The sequence below is a fragment of the Myotis nattereri genome, assembly GCF_964212035.1.
Source record: "Myotis nattereri genome assembly, chromosome: 4".
Taxonomy (NCBI): Eukaryota; Metazoa; Chordata; class Mammalia; order Chiroptera; family Vespertilionidae; genus Myotis; species Myotis nattereri.
The window spans coordinates 82,603,057-82,624,797 of NC_138079.1; the positions used below are offsets into that span (position 1 = coordinate 82,603,057).

The 21,741-nt window shown below is 56.4% G+C and overlaps 1 protein-coding gene across 2 annotated transcripts; it reads right to left on the reverse strand.

Moving 5' to 3' along the window:
- Nucleotides 1–2,902: 2,902 nt before the first annotated feature.
- On the reverse strand, nt 2,903–21,436 carry MLXIPL (MLX interacting protein like; the record flags this gene model as incomplete). Of its 2 annotated transcripts, none has more annotated exons than XM_081089913.1 (16): nt 2,903–3,691; nt 3,946–4,075; nt 4,662–4,785; nt 4,870–4,997; nt 5,163–5,282; nt 5,378–5,791; nt 5,898–5,965; nt 6,216–6,744; nt 7,995–8,164; nt 11,387–11,467; nt 11,572–11,773; nt 12,328–12,372; nt 12,664–12,753; nt 12,916–12,998; nt 16,897–17,003; nt 21,138–21,436. In XM_081089913.1, 16 exons carry the CDS (start codon nt 21,434–21,436, stop codon nt 3,582–3,584), a joined length of 2,700 nt encoding a protein of 899 aa, XP_080946039.1. In that variant the 3' UTR covers nt 2,903–3,581. The 2 variants fall into 2 exon arrangements, with proteins under 2 accessions (XP_080946039.1, XP_080946038.1); XM_081089912.1 differs by having other exon boundaries at nt 5,378–5,487; nt 5,644–5,791; nt 12,664–12,998.
- Nucleotides 21,437–21,741: the final 305 nt, after the last annotated feature.

Sequence of the window (21,741 nt, forward strand, 5' to 3'; positions counted from 1 at the left end):
ACGATAAATTTTGTCATTGTTTAATCAGTGATTTTCAAAGTTTGAGCCCTGGACCCAGCATCATTAGAAATGCAAATTCTGCCCTACCCGGTTTGGCTCAGTGGATAGAGTGTCAGCCTGTGAACTGAAGGGTCCCGGGTTCGATTCCAGTCAAGGGCACATGCCTGGGGTTGCGGGCTCAATCCCCAGTAGGGGGCATGCAGAAGGCAGCCAATTAATGATTCTCTCTCATCATTGATGTTTCTATCTCTCCCTCTCCCTTCTTCTCTGAAATCAATGAAAGTATATTTTTAAAAAAAGAAATACAAATTCTTAGACTTCATCCCAGATTTGCTGACTCAGAAACTTTAGAAGTGGGGGCCTGGCAATCTGTATTTAACATGCCCACTAAGTGATTTCTGATACACATTAAAGTCTCTGAATCAGAATTAATCTAACTTGGGCTATATATATATATATATATATATATATATATATACATATATATATATATATATATATATATATATATATATATATATATATATATATAATTTGCAGCTCAAAGCCTCTATTACAGTGGCTCTTAACCTTGGTTGCATATTGGGAATACCTTAAAAGATGCCGATGTCTAAACCCCATAACCAGAGATTCTTTTTTAATTAATCCAGACTGGACCTAATCATGATTTTTAAAGCCCTCCCCCGACCCCCCCAAAAAACAAATTATTTAAATGCACAGTTAAGTTTGAAGAGCAGCTGTAAGGGACACAGGAGGCTCATGCAAAGACAATGTTCTGTTGGGCCAGGGAAGTGACTGTGGAGATGAATGCTTACCATGTCAACTGGCCAGGCCTCTGTAACAGATACTACAGGGTAGTGGGGTGTGGGGAGGAGCCAGGAAGGACTGTTTGCAGCTTACACAAGTGTCTGAATGGTGGCACCTTCCCTGAGGATGGAGCGCATGGAGAGGACCAGGTTTGAGGGGGAAGACTTGGGGTACAGTCTTAGGAATGATGAGTTCTGTTTTGACCCCTTTAAGGTTAAGGAAGCTGTGGAACATTCAGACGGAGGGGTCAGGGTGGCAGTTGGATATGTGGTTGTGTAGCTCTGGGGGCCCAGCAAGACAGACACAGAGTAGGTCCTCCGGAGAGAGGTGGAGGGGATGGGATTGCCTGGGACTTGCCATAGTGAGAGGGAAGCAGGCCAGGGAAAGGGACTGGTGGAGGAGGAGGCTCCCACAGCAGGAAGGCACCGTCAGGAAGGAGGAAGGAAAGCCTGCCAGGAATTTGGGATTCAAAAGGAGAGTGGTTGAAGAAGATGGTCTGGGGGCTGGGGAAAGACAAGAGCATGCAAAGTGGTTGTGGGATTTGGCAACTAAGGAGTCAAGGGACCTCGGTGAAAGAATCAGTCCTGGGGTATGGCTAGGCCGAAGGTGGGAGGAGGAGCCCAAAGGCAGGCCGCTGTGGGTAATTGGGAGGGGAGAGGGAGAGGGAGAGCAAGACAACTCCCTCACGGGAAGGTGGCACCTAGAGAAGGACACAGAGCCAAGGGGATGTCTTGTGAGCATCTTCCCGGTGGGTTATGAGTGGGTGAAAAACAGCAGAGCACACACTGCCAGGATGTTACCTTTCAAAGAGCCGCTTCAAGTCATGGCCTGCAGCAGCAAATAGCATTTTAAGTTTGTGTGCACCTGTCACTGCACAGTAAAGAGAAGTGTCTAACGGCAGAGATGAGTCAGACAGTCTGAGTGGGCACCTCATTAAGCATGCAACCTGGGGCTAGTTAACCTCTCCGTGCCTCAAGTTTTCATCTGTGAAATGGGGATATTATGATAACTCTTATGTAGTGTTCTTTGCCAGGCACTGTTGTGCTTTATATATATTTTTAAAAATTGCTCTGAGAGGGAGGTAGGGAAGGAGAGGGAGAGAGAGATATTAATTTGTTATTCCACCTATTTATTCAGTCAGTCATGGTTGATTCTTAGATGTGCCCTGACTGGGGATTAAACCTGCAACCTTGGTGTACTGGGATGACGCTCTAAGCAACTGAGCTACCCGGTACTTGACCAGGGCTTATATTTACTCTCAAATCCTCACAACAGGCCTGTAGAGGTAGGTATGGTAGGGATTGGGTAGGGATAAAGCCCTTAGAATAGCTTGGCATGTAGTAAACACTGCATAGGTATGCAGTTATTGTTATTATTCTATATGAATGAGAAGGGCAAAGCCCACAGAAGACTGTTTGTATCCGGCAAATGCCCCCAGAAGTTCTGAGATATGAGAGGATTCAAACTTGCCAGGCCTGAATGGTCAGCTCCATGAGAGGAGTTCAGCAGTGAACAGAATCCCGAGAGCCACGACATCGCCTGCTTCACAGCAGGCTCTCAGGGAATATTTGTTCAATGGATCAATGAAAGGATCAATGAAGTGTTGGGGTCTTTTACCCCAACTCCCATCTGAAGTATCAGTTCCTTGTAAGACATCCCAGCCAAGCGGCCACCCGGTCAGTGTGCACATCTTGCACAGTGGGGACAACACTGCTCTCTGCAGCAGCACGTTTCTCCTCCTGGATGGTTCTGATGGGTGGCCCTGTCACTTCCACTCCTGGATCCCAGCTCTGCCCTCTTCCAACTTGGAAAGTAGTGAGCCTCTGTGAACCCTCTCCTGGCCATGGAGGGAGGATTTCCAAGGTGAGGGTCCTCTCCCGCCTGGATGACAGCCACAGCCTAAAGCCGGCTGCCTTACTTTCACCATCGCCCCATGGCGGCCTGTTCTCAACTTGGCACTCAGAGGAATCCTGTTCAGAAGTTAGTATCGAATCTCGTCCCACCTCTAGTCATAGCCCTCCAGTGGCTCTCCAGCTCAGAAGCCACCTCCCACTGCCAACCGACTCTCCATTCCAGAGCAAGATACGCTGACCATCCCTGACAGTTTGTTTTTATTGGTCAAGAATGCTCTACAAAACACGTACACACACACACACACACACACACACACACACACACACACACACAGACGATGCCTGCCTTGGCTTGGCCACCCTCCCTGCTGTGTGCTCTTCTGATACCAGAACTTCTAGGCTTCATCCACCCCCAGGGATGCTATCCTGGAGCGCCCCCAGGTTACCAGTGAAGGAACAGAGAGAACCCCCTTTTCTGCTTCTCTGCTCAGAAGCAGAGGCATGTGCTCTACCTGTTGGGGAGCAGGTGGGAGTGACAGAGGAATAGGATCTTCCCATTTTCTCCTTTAAGTTCCTTGAGTTGCCAGTTTAGGCCCAAGTGTCACAGCGGCTCAGGCCTTGGGATCATCATCTGGTGGCAGCTTCCTCGCCCCCATTTTGCAGACTGGAACATGGAGGCCCACAGATGGAGTATGAGTCCCCTAGGTCACAGTGTAGTCACTGGCAGAGCGACTGGCAGAGTCACTCAGTGTTTTCTGACTCCCAGGAGGTGGGACGAGGCTAAGGTCCTGCTTAACGCTCAGGAAAGGGGACGAGCAGGGCCTGGGGCAGGAAGGGAGTGCCCAGAAGTTGTGTCTGGAGCCCACGTCCAGGGAAAGTAGTCCCCACGGCAGCTGAGTGAATGGCAGGGTCTGGTCAGCACTAAAATGGTTTGCCCTCTGTGACTGCCCGTGTGGCTTGCTCAGGTATACAGCCTGGGTCCGTCAGGATACTGGTAGATGTGCTCAGCTGGCGGAGAGAGTTCAGGACAGCTGGGAAGAGAGAGAGACACCTCCTGTGGTCAGGACCCTACCCTTGGATGCTGAAGACAATGGGGTAGGGGGAGATGCTTGTTGGCAAGACTGTCTGTAGTGTCTTGGTAGCTGGGGAACCATCCAGAAAGCATGGTGGGATAGCCAAAACCCTAAGCTATTTTGAAGGCAGGCTGCACCTGGGGTCTGAGCAGAGTGGAATCCTCTGCCCTGAGGCCTGGACATCCCACTGGGCAGGTAGGTGGCTCACGTACTTGGCCGGAGAGCAGGCAGGGAGCAGTACTGGTCCAGCCAGGCCAACGAGGTCTGACGGAGGCTCTGCAAGCTTGCCGTGGACACCATCCCGTTGAAGGACTCAAACAGAGGCCGGATGAGGATGCTGAACTGGCCCAGGTCAAGGAACAGGCCTGTTGTCCAGCCAATATCCTCACCCACTTCACAGGTAGCCCTGACATCTGGCCCAAACCAGGGGAGAGGCCTGGTGACTGTGAAGCCTTAAACCCCAAGGACCCCCACTGCAGCCACCCTCTCATCCTGCCAAGGCCTGCCCAGCTGACTGCCTCAGCTCAGCCATGGCCCTTATTCTGGCCTGGACTAGCCCACACTCCTAGGCATCCTGCCTGGCTCAGTCAAGAGCTTGATTAGGTGAGGGGGTAAGCAATTCCATGTCTTTCCTAGGCTCGAGCCCGCTCATGCCACTCAGAGTTCAGATTCCCCCAAACTTCCCTTGGGACTTTCTGTAGGCAGAGCTATGGTCCCCCCACCCAGGGGCTCCTCCCTCTGCTCCCAGCCCATCACTGGGCAATCCTGCTGGCCAAGATGCCAAGGCCTGGAAGGAGGGGTTGAAACTGGAGTCTCTTCCCCTGGAAGCAGCTCTGAGACCCTGCCTGGCCTCTAAAGCTGAGCCTGCAGCCAGGCACAACCTGGTCTGGCTGCAGCACTCACCCTGCCGCTGGCCCAGTGAGGATACTACCCAGAACTTCCAGTTGTGCAGTGTGCGGGCCCGGACATAGTCATCAAACATGTCTCGCATCTGGTCGAAACGCTGGTGTGTGATGGGCACTCCAGTGGCCGGCAGCTGCTGCTGGCATAGGCTGGGGGGGGCATGGAGAGGGTCAGAGGTTGAGATTCAGGTAACTGGCCCCCCCTTGTCCCAGCACCTGCAGGTTTCTGCCTACTTAATGGCAGCATTGAGCTCCTCAATCTGGTCCCGTAGCTGCTGGGCCTCCTCCTGCAAGGCCGCCCGCTCCTGCTGCAGCATGGTGATGTACTCGGCCGTCTTCTGCAGTGTCGTTGCTTTGCTCACCTGTGGGCATCACCAGTGTGGGGTCAGGTGCTGGGACCCACTCAGGCACGGGGGAGGCGGGAGGAGGCAACCGGGTATCTGGAGGGTCCTGAGATTTGGTCTTATGTAGGGGGTTCATGGAGAGCCCTGTGGCTCTGGGGGTACCATCCTAGGTAGGGGGCTCACCTTGAGGCTGGGCTGGGTGCTCAGCGTGCTCACCAGCCCATGCAGGGTGTCAAACCCCAACTTGATATTGAAGCGCCGCTTCTGCTCCGCAGATATGTGTGTGATGCGTCGGTTTTCAGTCTTGGGTCGGGGGACAGAAAGTGGGGTGAGCCTAGGAAGGAGTGTGGGAGGGCGTAGGGGTAGCAAAGAGATCTTAGGGTGAGGGGATAGTGCACCTTGTCTGGACGACCCCGGCTTAGAATGGGCTGAGGCGGAGAGACTCGGACACTCATAGCCCCTGGGCCCGGCATGGAGTTAAGCTCCCCAGACAGCCGCCGCTCACCACCTGTGACCGAGACAGACAGACCCACAGACAGACCAACACAGGGGAGCAGGTCCCATTGACCTGTCCCTCTTGTCCTGGCCCCAGATATAGTCCCCCCTTCTTCCTTCCCCTCCCTCCAACCCCTAGAGTCCTCCAATCCCTGCAACCCCTCTTTACCGCTGGGTGCTGGGGGTGACAGCCGCTCTACTTTGGGGACAATCAGGGGCCTGGGAGGGGCCAGTGTGGCTGGGCCCAGAGATGGCCGGGGTGGTGTGGGGGCCGGAGTCGGGGGAAAGAAGGTGCAGGGGAATTCAGGGACCGTCTCCTGAAGAGAAGGGTGGAGAGTTGGGGTGAAGCTCTCAGGTGGAGAAAGATGGAGGGCTGGGGTGAAGCTCTGAGGCTCCCCTCCACTCCTGAGTCTGCCATCTTACCCGGGATTTTGGGGGCCGCAGGAGGGTGTTGGATACAAGAGGTGGCTCCAGGGCTTGCTCAGGCTTGGCTGTGTACAAGCAGACTGTGAGGGTTCTCTCAGGTTATCTCCTAAGACCCCATCCCTCCACTCCAAATAGCCCACAACCCTTTCGGGTTCAGGGGTCATGTCCTTAATTCCTCACCACCCTGTCCCCCCCAGCTGAGTCTGCCCCTTAACCTTTACCCTCTGCACCCATAGGCTGCCCCCCCCCCCCCCCCCCCCCGTCCACATTTGGTTCCTGTCTCACCCTCTGTCAACTCTGCCCCTTCTATCTCACCTGCTGTGAGGAGCTGTGTGAGGCAGGAATTGTTGCCCCCAGCAATGGCAGGGGCTAAGGTCCGAGGGCTGGGCTTCCGCTCCCTAGGGGATGGGGTAGGGGGCTTGCCTCTGGGCTGCACACCTTGGGGCATTGTGAAGTGAGGCCCAAAGGGGGGCTCTGGATACCCCGAGGATAGAAGGTCCATGGGGAAGTGGGTTGGGGCAGGGCCTGTGCCAGACTGTGGGGTAGGTGAGAAGGTTGTGGGAGCAGGCAGCGGGGACACTCCTGACGCAGGAGGGACTGTTGGGAAGGAGAATCTGGGAGAGAAGAGAGGCTCTTCTTGCAGCATAGCAGGGGGCGGGGCCATGGAAGGGAAGAGGGGTAGGGGACAGGGCTCCAGGCCAGGCCCTTTGGCAGGGGCAGGGTATTGGAGGAGGGGTGGGGGTGTGGGACAGGGAGGGAGTTTAGGCTTGGGGTCTTCAGAAAGGAGGAAGTCAGAACTCAGGAAGACACTGGAGTCCAGGGAGCCAGGGCAGCTGCTCCGAGCCTGGTTGGGGGGAACAGACAGAGAGCAGGGGAGAAAGCTGGCCTTTATAGCCACCCAGGCAGCCTCCTGCCCTGGCTGAGCTCTGGACTGGGCACTGGGAGAGATAAGAGAAATGATCCCTGCCCTTTAACCCACACAGCAGGGAAATTATAATCTAATGAGGGTAGAGAGTGGAACACATTTATGCATAAATTAGGCATGAGAAAGAGCATCAGTCTTCCTGACCTTTCATTCATTCACCAAATAATTTATGCATCCATTCTTCCATCCATCCATCCACCTACCTATTTATTCTCTCACCTATGGACTAGTTCATCTATCTTTTCACCAGCCCACCAGGTACTAACCTATTCACCAATCCATCCAACCATCTATGCTTCATTCATTCATCCACCATGCATTGACTAGCCACTTATCCACCCACTAGCCCATTCACTGATCCACCAAATTATTCTTTTATCTATGAATTCCTCCATCCATCCAACCAAGCACTCACCTACCTATATATACACCAACTCATTTAAGTATCGAGCCCCATCTATCCATTTTCCAACACACCCATCCATCCCTACACTTATTCATTCACTCACTTGCTCAACCATCGGGCCATCATTGACCCAGTGCTGTTCATGTGCTTGAACAGTGGTAGGTATGGAAGATGCCGTGGTGCAAAACAGCTCTTCCAGCAAAGTGCTCACTGTCTAGTCCAGGAGAGAGACCCCTCAATAATAACTACAACAGTGCCTGAAAAGTCTGATGATGGAGGGAAAGGCATCTAACCAAGCAGCAGGGAGACAACATCCGAATTGGGTCTGGGAGTTCTTGAGCCAAAATGGTAGTCACTGTTTCCTAAACACACATTTCAGTGTTCAGCCTCCATGCACTCGTTTGAGCTTCTCCTCCCATCTGACTTGCCCTCTACCGGTCTCTTCTGTCCAAACCCGAACTGTACACTAAGGCCCAGAACTCCCCGTCCTCCTAGAAGCCTTCCACAGCAAGCCGGCCCTTGGTGGTGCCTGCTCCATGCTCCTCCTGCCCTCAGCCGGACTCCCCCCAGCCATCTTGTCAGTTCTGCTTCCGGAGGATCTTTCCTCTCCAGCTGAACTGCACCCTCCCAGGATCTTTCTCCCCTCCAGCCTCACCCAGTGGACCAAACAAGCACAGGACTGGGCACTCAGAAAGTACCCGGAATGCCTCCTGGACATGGGCAAGTGAGCGAGGTAGGGCTGGGTGGGGTGGGTGGAACTCACCTGCTGGTGGTTATGCCCTGAGAGGTGGCTCATGCCCGAGGAGGCGGGGGGCACCTCTGAGCCCAGGATCCCACTGCTGAAAAGGGAGTCTGCCATGGGACTGAAACTGGGGGGCTCCAGGAAGTTTGAAGGCGTGGCTGCCTGAGAGGGGCGGTAGTTGGTGAAGAAATCTGTAATTCAGACACACAGGGTGGCAGCAGTTAGGGCTAAGGCCCTGGCAGCTGGAAGCTGTGGGAGGAGAGCGGGCCTCGTGCCCTGTCCCCAGGCTGGGCTGGGGCAGGGGGGAAGGGGGGGCTTCCACAGGAGATTGTGAAACTGGGAGAGTTTCTGTCTCACTCAGGGGAAGCAGCAGCATAGGCTCGGGTGGGATGGGCCTGAGTGGGAGACAGCAGGGGGCTGGTAGGCTTGTGAGCAGGACCCCAGAAGTAGCCCTCCAACCAAGCCCCACACTTGGCTCATGAGGCCCCCCTTTCCCATCCCTGGGGCTGGGCCCTCCCTTTGTCTGCTCCAGTTACCAGCCCTGCTGGGGAACTTGAAGTGGGGGAGGGTAATAGAGTGTGACAGGGAGGGGAAGGGGCGAGGTCCAAGGGAGGAGCCCCACAGTGACTCAAGTTCAAGAGGTGAGTTAGGGGTAAGAGGGGTCAGGAGGTCAGTGTGTCTGGGACAAGACTTGCTGGAAGGTCAACAAATGGAACCTCAATAGTAGAATCCAGGAGTGGGGTGAAAGAGCTAAGGGGGTGATAGCAGGGGTCAGAGGACAGGCTCAGAGAGGGGGCTGGAGTGAGGGGTCCTGGAAAGCCGGGAAGAGCTGGGGGTGGGGGGCAGCCAGATTGTTTGAGGTGCGGATTGTGTAAGCCCCAGGCTATTCTGGTTTTGGGAAGCAGCTGCCTGTGGCCTAACCACATCCCGGGCATGGGTGCCGCCTGCCCACCCGCTCCCTTCCGGGCACCTTTCTCTGACCCTGGTCAGCTTTCAGTCTGCACCAGCTCCCAAGGCCTCCTTGTCTGGTCAGACCCGACCCCACTGGCCTTGGGTGGGCCCCAGACCCCCAGCCTAGGGAGCTGGTAAGGCCTCTCCCCCGAAGGCCCCCTTAAAGGAGACCCAGGCATGAGACAGAGAAGACCACACCAAACCTTGAGCCTGATGGGCGTCAAACCTGTGTGTACATCTCTTGTGACTCTGGGACTCACATGTGACGGCAGCTGGCTCCGCATATCAGTGTGTGGTCTCATGCAGCATCTGTCTCCCTTCCTGTCTGTCCCACTGTCTGTAGTTGTAAGTCTGTGTGTACCTGCCCTGATGTGAGGTGCTTGGTGTGTGCGTATCTGCCCTGTGCCCACCATGTCTGTGTGTGTGTGCGTGTGTGTGTGTGTGTGTTTTCTTGGCCACACAGTCATAAGGGATAGTCTTACTGTCCTGCTGCCTCCTTTTAATGAAGAACTGGGTGGCAGATGGTGAGCAGTCACTGGTCCTCCATTCCCCAGCCCCCAGGGCCCAAAGTTCTCCCCACTACACCCCTTCAAGCCTGGGCTCTAGGACCAGCCTTGTCCTGGGCCTGGCCCCAGGATGCTGAGGGCCACAGAGCAGCCCCTGCTCCCCGCTGCTGCTGTCTCCACAGGGCTTGGCAGGCCTCATGGAGCTGCGAGCCCCACTCATCACTGAGTCACCACCATCCCCTTATCTGAGATTGTGGCCATGTCCCCACCCAGCCTCCAGAGAAGCTGCTTGCTAGCCCTAGCCACCCACCGAGTCCCTCCCTAGCCTCAGTTCCCTCCACTGACCTACCATCCCTCCCTGAGCCCCTCTCTCATCCAAGCTCCCTTTCCTCCTCTGAGCACCCTCACCAAGCCCCTTACCCCTCACTGAACTCTCCCCTCACCAGCCCCCTCATGGGTTTCCTTTCAAGTGAGGAGCTCTTGGGGATAATCCCAGCGGCAGCACGGTAACCCCAGTGCTCCTTGCCTTCCAAGTGCACAGAGCACTAGAGGAGGCCACACAGCCACCTCTTCTGCATGACACCCCTGACCATAGGCCACCCATACTTGCCCCCCATCCCCACCCCAGTAGCCACCCTAGGCTGAGAGAAGTCACTTCCTGGCCCCAGGGTTCGCCCAGCTCCCGGGGTGGGGGCAGTTGAGCTCCTACCTGTGGCAGGGGTCTGTGTGCCCAGATAGGGCGGCTGCCCTCCCAGGCTGGTCTGCTCCCAGGGCACTGCCATCAACACTTCTGCCCCCTCAGCCCCCACCCCTGTCCAGGGCAGAGGCAGGGGTGGGGGTGGTTCCTCATTCCCTAGTCCCCGCCCTATAGGCCTCCACCTCTTGACTGATAGGCCCAGGACCCTGTGGGGAAGGAGTGAAGGGGGTCACCAAAACTAAGCCTGTATCCCAGGAGTCCCCTTTTGCCCCCTAGGCCTTGGCTGAGACAGTCTGAGACCCGATGTCTACCTGATCACTGGAATGGCTATGAAGGCCCCTCAGTGTCTGAATGTCAGGGGCAGTCTCCAAGATCTACAGCTCAGTGCAGAAAAGCAATGTGAGGAAGGGTCTGTTGTGTGTGCTTTTTTATATAGACATGAGCATCTCTGGAAGGACATACTCTTGTGACCTGGTGGCCCTGGGGGTCAGAGGGGGAGGCAGGGAAACATACAACTTAAAAAAAAAAAATGTGCTGAAACCGGTTTGGCTTAGTGGATAGATTGTCAGCCTGCGGACTGAAAGGTCCCAGGTTCGATTCCGGTCAAGGGCATGTACCTGAGTTGTGGGCACATCCCCAGTAGGAGATGTGCAGGAGGCAGCTGATCGATGTTTCTCTCTCATCGATGTTTCTAACTCTCTATCTCTCTCCCTTCCTCTCTGTAAAAAATCAATAAAATATATATATAAAAAAATGCTTTACCAGATATAATTCCTGAGATTTTTCTTCAAAATAACGTAGGAGGAGAGAAGTGGGTGAGGTCTAGATAAAATAAGACTGGCCAAGATTTGATAAATGTTGAAATCAGTGATAGTTACATGGGGATTTATTGAACTCTCTGTGTGTTTGAAATGTTCTTTAATAAATAGTTTTTTAATGAATTATGTAAATAAATAGATTCAAACAAATCACAGTCCCCCTCTCCCCTGAGAGAGTCCCAGCATCCACTGCTTTCCTGGCAGCTCCCAGAGTCTGAAGCTTCAATGACCCTGATCCCCTGATCCCTACCCAGGAACTGGGTCTGGTCCTGCTCTCACCTAAGGCCACACCAGCCTCACCCCAAGGCCAGCCACAAGGACACCAGGAAAATCCCTCAGAAGTCACTCAGACCATCTGCCCTCCCAGAGGGGCATAGAACTGGCCTGAGGGCTCTCCTGCATGGACCCTGCCCTTCCACTCCAGGGGAGGGGCTGCCCCACCTGAGATCTCCATAAAGTCGTCCAGGCTGGGCTGCAGAGGTGTCAGCTCCGGCTGGATCATGTCGGCGTTGCCAACGTAGGCTGGAGGGGGCAGTGGTGATGTCAGGAGCAGCAGGAAGGGTGGAATGGGGACAGCTGTCCCCGGCCATCCTCCCTTGGCTGCCTGGATTCTCACAGGCCCTCACCGTCTTCGGGGGGCAGCTGCAAGGGTGTGGGGCTGGGCTGAGTCATGGTGAAGAGCGTGTCAGAGATGTCGGACAAAAAGCAATCGAGGTCCAGAAGCTGCCGCCCACCGGGGTCCTCCTCTGGTCCCCCCAGCAGCACAGGCACCACGCTGGAGAAGAGCTGCTCGCACCATCGCTCTGGTGGCTGCCATCCCCCTTCCACCTAGGGAGACAGAGTCTGCGGTTGTGGCCTGAGGGCTCCACTGCTCCTCCTCCTCCCCAGGCTTCGGACACAGGGGTCTCCCACCTCCCCTGGCCCTTCCACACCAGCCCCTGCCTGCCTGGGGGATGAAGTCGTCAGCCAGCCAGACGGCCTCTCTCTGCACCGTCCTCGCCTCTCTCTGGCGGACCCAGTGCACTGCCTGGAAGACTAGGGTCACCCCATTGGCCTCTAACAACTACCCACAGGAGCCAGATCGGGAGGTAAGGGCACCGCCTCCTGCCTCCTCTACTTGTTCCTGCCAGGGGTCCAGGGTAGTTTTTAGGACCCGTTATTCCCCCTTGCCTCCCACCACTTGCTCCGTCAACCAGAGCCCTGCGGTCTTCCCACCACGGCTGCAGGGTGCGAAGGGCTCAGTTAATCAGCCAGAGGACAGAGGCCATGCCTTATGCTTAGGGTCTTCCCTCACCTTCCACCCTCACACCTCCTGCCCCGTCGCCACTGCCTTGCCCACCCGGAGGGACGCTGTAAATTCTCTGGGTCCAGGGAACACCCACCTGCTTTGGGGCCAGGAGGTCCCCTTCCCTGCTGGACTTACGGAGCTGCAGGAACACACAGACGTGGACACTGGATTCCTTGCCCCTCCTCCATCACTCCCCGCCAAGGCCTCCTCTACTCAGAAGCTCCACCAAATCAAAGGGACCCCCACTTCCCTTCAGGAGCTCCTCCTCCCGGGGAAGTAAGGAGGCCGCGAGATCCTATGGCCACACGAGGGCGCTGTCAGCCTGGGTCTTAACGGAGGGCGGGGGCGCCTCCTTGGGCTCTTCCAAGAGCAGCGGTGGCCAGCACCGGCCGGGGAAAAGTCCGGCGCGTCCCCCGGGGTCCCCACTGACCCGTTTCTTGTAGTAGATGCGCCACTTGTGGTACTCGCGCATCACCACCTCGATGCGCCGCTTCCAGTAATTTCCTTCCAGGACCACAGCCTGGGGAAGACCGGGAGGGGGCTCCGTGCGAGGGGTAGCACTGACTCCCCCCCACGCGGTCCCCTTCTGCCGGCCCCTCCCGCCCAGCGCAGAGAGGGACCCGAGGGAGGGGCCGCGCTCGGGAGGAGGCAGGTGGGCAGTGGTCCCCTTAGGCTCACCTACCTCCGGTTTCCGATGCGCGTCAGCCTCAGGCCCCTGCAGGGGGGTCACAAAGCCACACACGGGGCTCTTCCTCCTCTCCACGTCTAAAGAAGGGGGCCGGGTCAGGGGTGCCAGCTCCCTCGTCTTTCACCCCCAGAGGACTGGGACTCAGGTGCCACCCTTAGGGATGCTGCCTGGCTTTCGACGGTCAGATTAAGTGTCACCTCCTCTAGGAAGCCTTCTAGCCTTCTTCTCTAGCACTACCTCATCTCCCTCTTCCATGCAACCCTGTGAAACTAACCCAACCCAGTAGGTGTGAAAGGAATGCTTGTTGAATGGGACTGGGGCCACAGGGAGGGAGCTGCCTCAAGAACATCCTGGTCAGATTGGCCTCTAGAACATCCTGGTCGGATTGGCAGGCCAAGGGCCCTGATCCCTTGGCCCTTGCCTCAGGCTCCTTGGCACTGCCCAATGTGAGCTCAGAGAACCACCCCTTGTCCGCTTCAGGGCACCTACCTGAGCCCCCTTTTCACCTCCTCCACTCCCTTTCCTGCCTCCAATCCTGATCTCTCTCCGGGCCCTTTTCTTTTTGCCTCGAAACACATTCCAGGTTCTCCTTTACCTCCCAAACCTTTCCTTCCCTGTGCTACCGGCCAGCTAACCCTTTGCTTCCCTTCAAACTCTAGAACAAGCGTGTCACTTGCCACCTCCACTTCGGTACCTCCCGGTCTCATCTTCACCTCTGTACTCAGCATCTGCCCCCGCGCTCACCTCCCAACCATGCTCATCCTGCCCCTTTCCAGCTCCAGACCCATCCCCCAGCTGCTAGGGACCCTACGCTAGGATGTCCGAACACTTGTCACTCTCAGATGTCTGCGACATTCCCTCTCCAGCCTGTGCCTCCTCTGGACTGCCAGCACTGACTCCCGGTTCCTGTTTAATCCATGGACTAGCCATCTAAATCCCACGGATATGACATTTCTTCCAGTGGCCACCCCCCCCCGCCCCCGCCCACCCGCCGCACTCTCACTGTAACCCTCTGGTCCGTTGCCATTTCTCACCTAGACCTCTCTGACTCCAGGCTCACACTCTCTAGCCCACTTCCTGCTGCGGCCAGGTCAATTCTTCCTAAAGCGCAGTTCAGGCCTGAACCCCTCCAGGGCTCCCTAAACCTCCATGATAAAGTCCACACTCCTGAGTGGCTTCCAAGCCCTCCTGGACTAGTTCCACTGCTTTTCCTGCCTTTCTGTCTCCTTAATGCCCCACCTGGAAGCCAAACAGCTCCCACCGTACCCCCCCCCCCACACACACACAGCCTACCCTCTGGTTTTATTCTACATGGAAAGCCCCTCCCTTGATAGCCCAGAGCAGCTCCTCTTCCAGAAAACCTTCCCTCCTCTGAACCACCCTGGGTAGGCCTGCCTCAGTCTGCACCTGCCTCAGCCATTTCTCTGAATGCTGGCCTCCCCGCTGGGAGTGCAAGCAGGAGTTGCGCCCTTTAGCCCAGAATCCCTGCATCTGACACAGAGGTTGGCACCCAGAAGGACTTCAAAACCCCGAGCAGTGACTTTTTCTAATATTCTTGACACAAAGGACTTCAGGGGTGTCCGTGGGGGCCCATCCCGCTGAAGCCCTGAGTGAAGTTCCTCTGGGACAGTTGACACAGAGGAGGGAGATCACCTGAACATGACATTTCTTGGGACCGTCAACAAAGTTCTGACTTAAAGGACATTCTCCAAAATGATCCCTAGGAGATTGAGGAGGATTGCTGAGCCTGCTTGGACAGAAGACAAAAGGAAAGCCCTTAGGTATGTGGACTCCCAGGGGTATAAGGGTCCCAAAAAGCATCTGTCCCTCGCTTTCCAGATGAGGAAATGAGCAGTAGAAAAGAGTAAGTTTGCCCAGGGGCCCGAGAGAGTCAGGGCTGAGCAGGCCTGGTCTACTCTCTCCTCCCCCACCCAGGGACACTGTGCTCTGGACAAAAGGGCAGTGACCTGGAGGTGGGGCAGGCTTTATTTAACAATGAGAAATTCATCCATTCATGCAGCAACCTAGCCCCTTGCACCTAAGCTGGGATAATAGCGGAGTCAGAATCCAGGGATGACTCAGGGTGCTCACAGCTTAGTGGTCGAGATGAGGAAAGCACACACATAACATGAGCTAATGCCAGGTGGAGAGCCTGCCCATGAAAGGGGCACAGTGCTCTGGAAGTTCAGAGGAAACTGAGATGAGTTTGGGGGGAAGAAGGGGTTCTGGAGGCCAGGAGCCTGCAGAGAGGTGGCAGGTGCCTGGGGAGGAGCCAGGCAGCCCTCCAGCAGTCACCCCGCCCCCTCTCTGTTTTCTGAAGCCCACCTCCAAACCTTTGGTGCTCAGGGAGGAGGAGGAACCCTGACATTTGTTCTCTGCCTGTCTATGCTCTTGCTATTATCACATCAATAGAGATAGAGCTGAGGGCTCACTCTCAGGGAGTCCTTGTGTGTGACTGCCTGGTGCTGAGATGTGATCGCACTGAAAACTCACAGCAGACCTCAGCAGTAAGACCTATTATCATGCCTACCTGACAGATGAGCAAGTGTCAGTTAGGGGAGGCTAGGGACTTTGCAAAGTTCACATAGTGGGGCATACTAGAACTTGACTCAAACCCACCTTTGTATGACTCAGAACTTGGGGTCCTTCTAACAACTTGTACAACAGCTGGAGACCACAGTCTGTCTGGGTGAGGACCCCGGGTTTGCACCCCATCCAGCTTTGTAGAAAAGGGGGGACAGAGAGTGATACTGATTCCCCTGGTCTGTCAGCTCCCTGGTGTGGTCAGGCCCATTCTCAGGTGAGGACTGGAAGCCAGTCAGCAGGATTCAATAAAGGAGCACTGGGCTCGCAGCTGGAGAGCCCTGGACTTCCCAGCTACAGCTCTGCTCCTTTTATGCTCCGTGGCACTGAACAAGTCACTTGCATTTTGGGCTTCACTGGCTCATGTATAAAATGGGGGTAATAATACCTATCTCTCAGGGATGCTAGGAAGCCTCAAATAAGATGATTTAGGAAAGAGCTGAACACACAGATGAATAACAACCCAAAACACACACACTCTCTCCCTACTTAGTGGAATCTTGTGGGGCCCGTACAGAGAACACTGGCTCCTCCTGGGCTGCGGGTTCCCAGCCTTTGATCCTGCAGCAGAACCTACCTAAGCTGGACAGGGTCCCAACATGGGCCAATTAGTCTATTTCTCCGCCTCTGCTGTCCTGCCAGGGGGAAGGCGAAGGGGTCTTGTATCCCTAAAGGAATATGATCTTCTCAAGGTTTCCTCAGTTTCAACCATCCTTTACTGAGCACTTTGTGCCAGGCTTGTTCATACCCGTTATCCCCACGCCAACCATGAAAAGTAGGGCTATTGGCCTCATTTTATAAATGAGGAAATAGGTTCAGAGAGGTTAGACAACTTGCCTGCAGTCACACAGCCAGCAAGTGACAGGAACAGGGTGGGAAACCAGCTCTGTGTACTCTGGAGTCCTTCAACTCTACCACGTGGCCTCTCTGGGCCCTATCCCCCAAAATCTCATGGGGTCACTTGGTGGGAGTTCAGTAAGGACCTTAATGAAAGGCTGGAAGAGACCCATGCAGGATCCTCAGTTTCCCCATTTGCAAAGTGACAGAATTGGCCCAGACAGTGTCTAACACCTCTTTCTAACCTGGCATTTGAAGCACCTGACTATACTACTGGGATGCAGAATGAGTCTTGAACTGTTCCCCAAATCTCAGGCCAACTTAGGACTTCCAAGGGGTGACTTCTGTTGTGCCCAGCTCTACAATGGAGAGCACTCTTAGAGAGTGCCAGGGACACCCCAAGACTCTCTGGGGGTCAGAAGCTGTTCAGGGGTGCTTGTGCTGATACTCCCAAAACACTCTGTTGGTGCAAGCTGGGATTCCTGGATAGCCATTTCCCAACCCCCACCCCCTCCCACAGCCCTTGGGCTGGGAAGGCCCATGGTACCCACTCACACTGGATATACCAGGCTCTCCAGATGGCGTTGTTGAGGCGGATCTTGTCTCGGCAGAGCAGCTTGAGACCTTTGAAATTCTTCCACTTGGGAGACACCAGCTTTCCACTGTCAGAGGGAGAGGGCTGGGTCAGAGCTGAGGGTGGGGAAAAGGGGCTTCTGCAGAGGCTGGCTCTACACAAGCACTAGGCACTCATCTATGGTGGGCAATTTGAGGGATCCTCTCAAATCCTGCCCCTCTCTGTAACCTGCCTGAAATTCCTACCTTGAAAGTCAGGCTTTAAAATATCCTTTCAGCCCTAGCTGGTTTGGATCAGAGGATAAAGCATAGGCCCACGGACTGAAGGGTCCCAGGTTCAATTCTGGTCAAGGGCACATACCTCAATTCCTGGCCCTGGGGTGTGTGAGGGAGGCAACCAATTAATGTGTCTCTCTCACATCAATGTTTCTCTGTTTCTCCCCCTCCTTTCCACTCTAAAAATCAATGGAAAAATATCCTCAGGTGAGGATTAACAAAAAAGTAATAAAATACCCTCCCAGGTCCCCACTAGGGGACCTTGTGTTCTTTGGTGAGATCTGCTTGTTAATCTACTACCAGAACTAGAGCCAGGACTGGAGCCTGTTTATCAGCTTAATCTTGATAGTAATACCCAGTGGCCTTACAAGCACCTGTCTTGTAGGCCAGCTAGATACAGTTCTCACTGAAGGAAACTGAGGATCAGGAAGAGAGAGGGACATACCCAAGATCACATGGCAGAGACTCGCCCAGGCCCTGTGGCTTTTTCTTTCTTTCTTTTTTTTTTTTTTACCAGTCTTGCTGGCTCCCTAGGTCAAGGGAATGGGTAAGGTTTGTCTGGCAAGGAGAGGAAGCCACTTCACCAGAGGTGGCCTCCCAGCAGCCAGCCACTGCCTTTTCATTGCCCTTCTGGTGTCTGCCCATCCCCAAATCCTAGAATGGCAATCTGGACGGAGCTGGAAGGTATGCCCCTTCTCAGGGGTGTGCCCAAGACAATACCATTCAGATCCAAAGGAAGGCATCTGAGATGATGGAGTAGTGAGCAGGGGGGAGGCAGCATCCTGACCCTAAACCGAACCCTAGCAGTCAATTAAATTCATGAGATGAAAAGGCTCTACACAGATGAGGAGCTTGCCTCTCAGGGTCCTCTAGGCACAGGCCAAGTTTGCCACCTCCAGGGAGCTGACCTAGGAGGTCAAGATGTTCAGGGTCTTAGACCCCTGCTCGTCCCTCCCTCCTCATGGTCCACAAGCCAGGGTTGTACACCAGTCCCTTCTGGCCCACCTTCTCCAACCCTATTCACATAGAAGGCGGAGGCCTCAAGGTGTAGTCTTAGCCTTTCAGAACACTAGGCCTGCTCTGCTGAGGGGCCTCTCTCTAATCCAGGGGGTAAGGGACAGGTAGATGGCAGTCTGACTCCCACAGCCCCTTGGGTGCATAGGTCACTAGGTCTCCTCTCCTCTTTGGTCTCCAAGCTCCTGTGTTTGCTTTGGAATAGGGAGAGGGGTGGACTGCCACCCTAGGGCACATCAGGCCTCATTACCCAAATAGAGTACATAACCCAAGCGCACAGACCCGCTCGCTGGCCCCCTCCCTCCTAAGTTAGATAAACACCATCTGTCTGGAGAAATGGGAGAGTACTCAGACACATCTTGGGCCAGCTTTTTTTGTGGCACCTGGGGGGTCTGGGGGGCCTCCTGAGTTTATTGCCCCTGCCTGTATCCCAGCAAACCTCCCGGCCCACTCTGGTCACCCAGTGCCCTACCTCCAGCCTGCCTGCCTTTCCTCTTTCTGAGGTTATAGTGTTGTGGCCAGGTAAGACTAGAGGAGATGAGACGGTGACAAAATCTAAGCCCAGGAGGAAAGTCTGTGCTGAACTTGTTGGCTCCGGGGGGGGGGGGGGGGGGGGGCGGGCAACCCGGAGCAAAACACCTGAAGCCAGAGTTCAAGGACTTCTTATGACCAGAAGAAAATCTGGAAATCTTGGGGATGGGATGGGGAAAACTCAGAACTCCTAGTTCAGTTTCCCCTACTCCCACACATATCTACCTCACAGCGATTCCCTTGCAGTCTCCCAGGCAGGGTCCTGCTTGCTCCCCCATTTCCCCGAGGCCATTCTTTCCATGGCTCTGGCCAGCTCTGACCATGAACGAAGTGGATGCTTGGGACTTCCAGAACCTGCCTCCCTGGAGTTTCCACCCAAAGAACCATAGAACATGGGGTTCCTCCTAGAAAAGTCCTTCCTCTGCCCACACTGCCCTTCTGAGGGTGAAGCTGGCCAGGCTTCCCCAGGCTCTCCTCCGGGTCAACCTGGCTAGTTCCTCCCAACACCTCTGGACCCATTGCCTTGCTGTCCCTTCCCATCCACTCACTCTCTTGGGATACCCTAGACTCTAGGGCCTAGAGATTGCTCCCCCAAGCCTCTCCCTCCAGGGAGCCCCAATAATTAGGGGTCTAAAGGGCTAAAACACAATCCCAATCAGAGCCTCAGTTTTTTCCTCTACCCAATGGGGGAACCCAAGGGCTCCACTCCCATCCCTGGAGCATAAGGCCTGAGGGAGTGAATATTCTGGTTGTTTAGGGAGAAAGCACAGCTCTCTCCATCCCAGCTGCCCCCCCACCCCCACCCATCGGAGTCACACCAACTTCCAGTCGACCTCTTAGTGGGGACAGTTCTTGGAATGTGCTCTGTCCCCTACCTTGCCACCTCCTCTGAACCTCCTCTTTTGGTCACCCATGGTCTGGGGTTAGGGGTGGGTGTTAGCCAGCCCAGGTAGAGAGGTGCGTGTAATATAACCTGGGAAGCTGAAGTTAAGAATGGGTGAGAAATGGGGGCGGGGGGGGGGGCTGGGGAGTCGGGGTGCCGGCACCTGGTGTACTGGGACCTCAGATGGCCGGCTCAGGCGGTCTGCGATATGAAGGGAGGGGGGGTGTTGGGGGAGGGATGGGAATTTGAACTTTCCACATTGGTCTGGCGCCTGAGACGATCAGGTTGCAACATGACCCGGGCCCGGGGCCAGAGCTTGAGGGCCAAGGTTACAACGCCTCCAGCCAATGGGGTCGCGGCTGCGAGGCAGCTGTTGCGAGTGGGCAACACTCCCCCGCAGTTCCCACCCCAGCCCCAGCCCCTGCCCCGGCTCCGGCTCCGGGTCAGAGCAGCCAGTGCGGGTCTGTAGACTACAGTTCTCTGAAGGGGAGGAGTGTCTCAGAGGAAGCGGAATGTTTGCAGAGAAAAGATCAACGCCAGCCGAACCCCCGCCCCCCTCCCGCCCACGCCCACACACCCACACACACTCCCACCCCCTCCTTTATCCCGTACGGTTTTCGGTTGATAATTTATCCTGGCTCCTCAGCTCCCGGGAACTTTGCTCCAGGGCACTGGGCCAGGACCCGGGTTCGCGCCCTCCCCTGGGACACAGGCATGGCGTTGGAGCTGGGCGGCCGGCGCGCCCTGAGCAGCGCCAAGCAGGGGTCCTGGGCAGGACGAGGCGCCCAGCCTCTAAGAGACCGGGTGGGCGAGCCCAGGCCTCCGGCATCCGCCCCTCCGGCTCGCAGCACCCCCTGCCCGGCGACGGCGGGAACCTTTGCGAGCTGCGCCCCCTTGGGTCCGCCTGGGGCACCCTCCTCTCCAGCTACCCTCGCCCCGGCAGATCAAAAACAGGTGTCCCAGCAATTGGGGTGGGGGCTGTGCAGGACGAGAGACTGGGTTTCAATCGACAGTTGGCTATGAATGGGGACAACCACGGACGCGCGGCGAACGGCGAGGGCGCAGGGAGAGAGTGGGTGTGGGCCGGGGCTGCTCGGGAGCGGGCGGGGGCTGCAGGTGGTCGCGTGGAGTGGCCCCGGGTGGAGGGTGGGAGGGGCAGGGTGGCCGAGGATCCCAGGAGCGCGAGGGATTCTCTGGCATTTCTTTGGGAGCAGAGGATGGGGAGCGGAGGGGGCCCGCGGTGGGCCGACGGAGGTCGAGGTCTGCGCCCTGGGAAGAGTGATGGTCGTGAGGACGGGAACCGGACAGTACGCAGGCCCGATTGGGATCAGTAGGTTGGGCCAGGGTCAGAGGACGCTCGGGGGTGGGGGGGGGGGAGGAGGAGAGGGTGTCCAGGATGTGGCCGGAGTCTCCGAGCGCAGTCGGGGACCCGGGCTCGGGACCGGGTCGGGTGTCCGGGGCCTCGGCGCGCGGTCCCGCCTGGAGGGCCCCGGCCGTCGGGTCCCGGAGCCGCCCTCACCTGTAGGCCAGGCTCATGCACTCGAAGAGGCGGGTGAGTGTGGGGTCGATGCTGCGCGGCCCGAAGTCGGCGAGCCCCACGGGCCCCTCCTGGTCCCGCCGCCGGGTCAGCGAGTCGCTGTGCGGCGACGACACCATGAAGTGACCGCTGTGGATGACCTGCGAGCGGAGCCGCCCGCCCGCGCTGCGGCGGGTGCTCGGGTCCTCCGAGTCTGTGTCTGAGTCCGAGTCCGCGCTGGGCACAGCCCGTGGGCCCTGCAAACCCGCGGCCAGACCTGCCAGCGCCCCGGCGGTGGCCATGGCGGCGGTCGCCTCCCGGGGCTCGCGGGAGCCGCCGGCCGGGCTGCGGGGGCCAGGCAGCCCTCATTAGCATCGCCCTGCCCCCGGGTCCCTGTAGGTCGCTCGGCGGGGCGGGGCTGCAGGGCTCCCCGGGCCAGAGCGGACCGAGAGGGCGGGGCTTAAATGAATATAAAACACCACGTAGGTGCGGGCTGCGGAGCTCCTGAGCCTACAGTTTGGAGCAGGAGGAGGTCCCTGTCTTCCCAAACACCTTTCCTTCTGCTGTGACCATGTAGAGCAGCGGTTCTCAACCTGTGGGTCGCGAA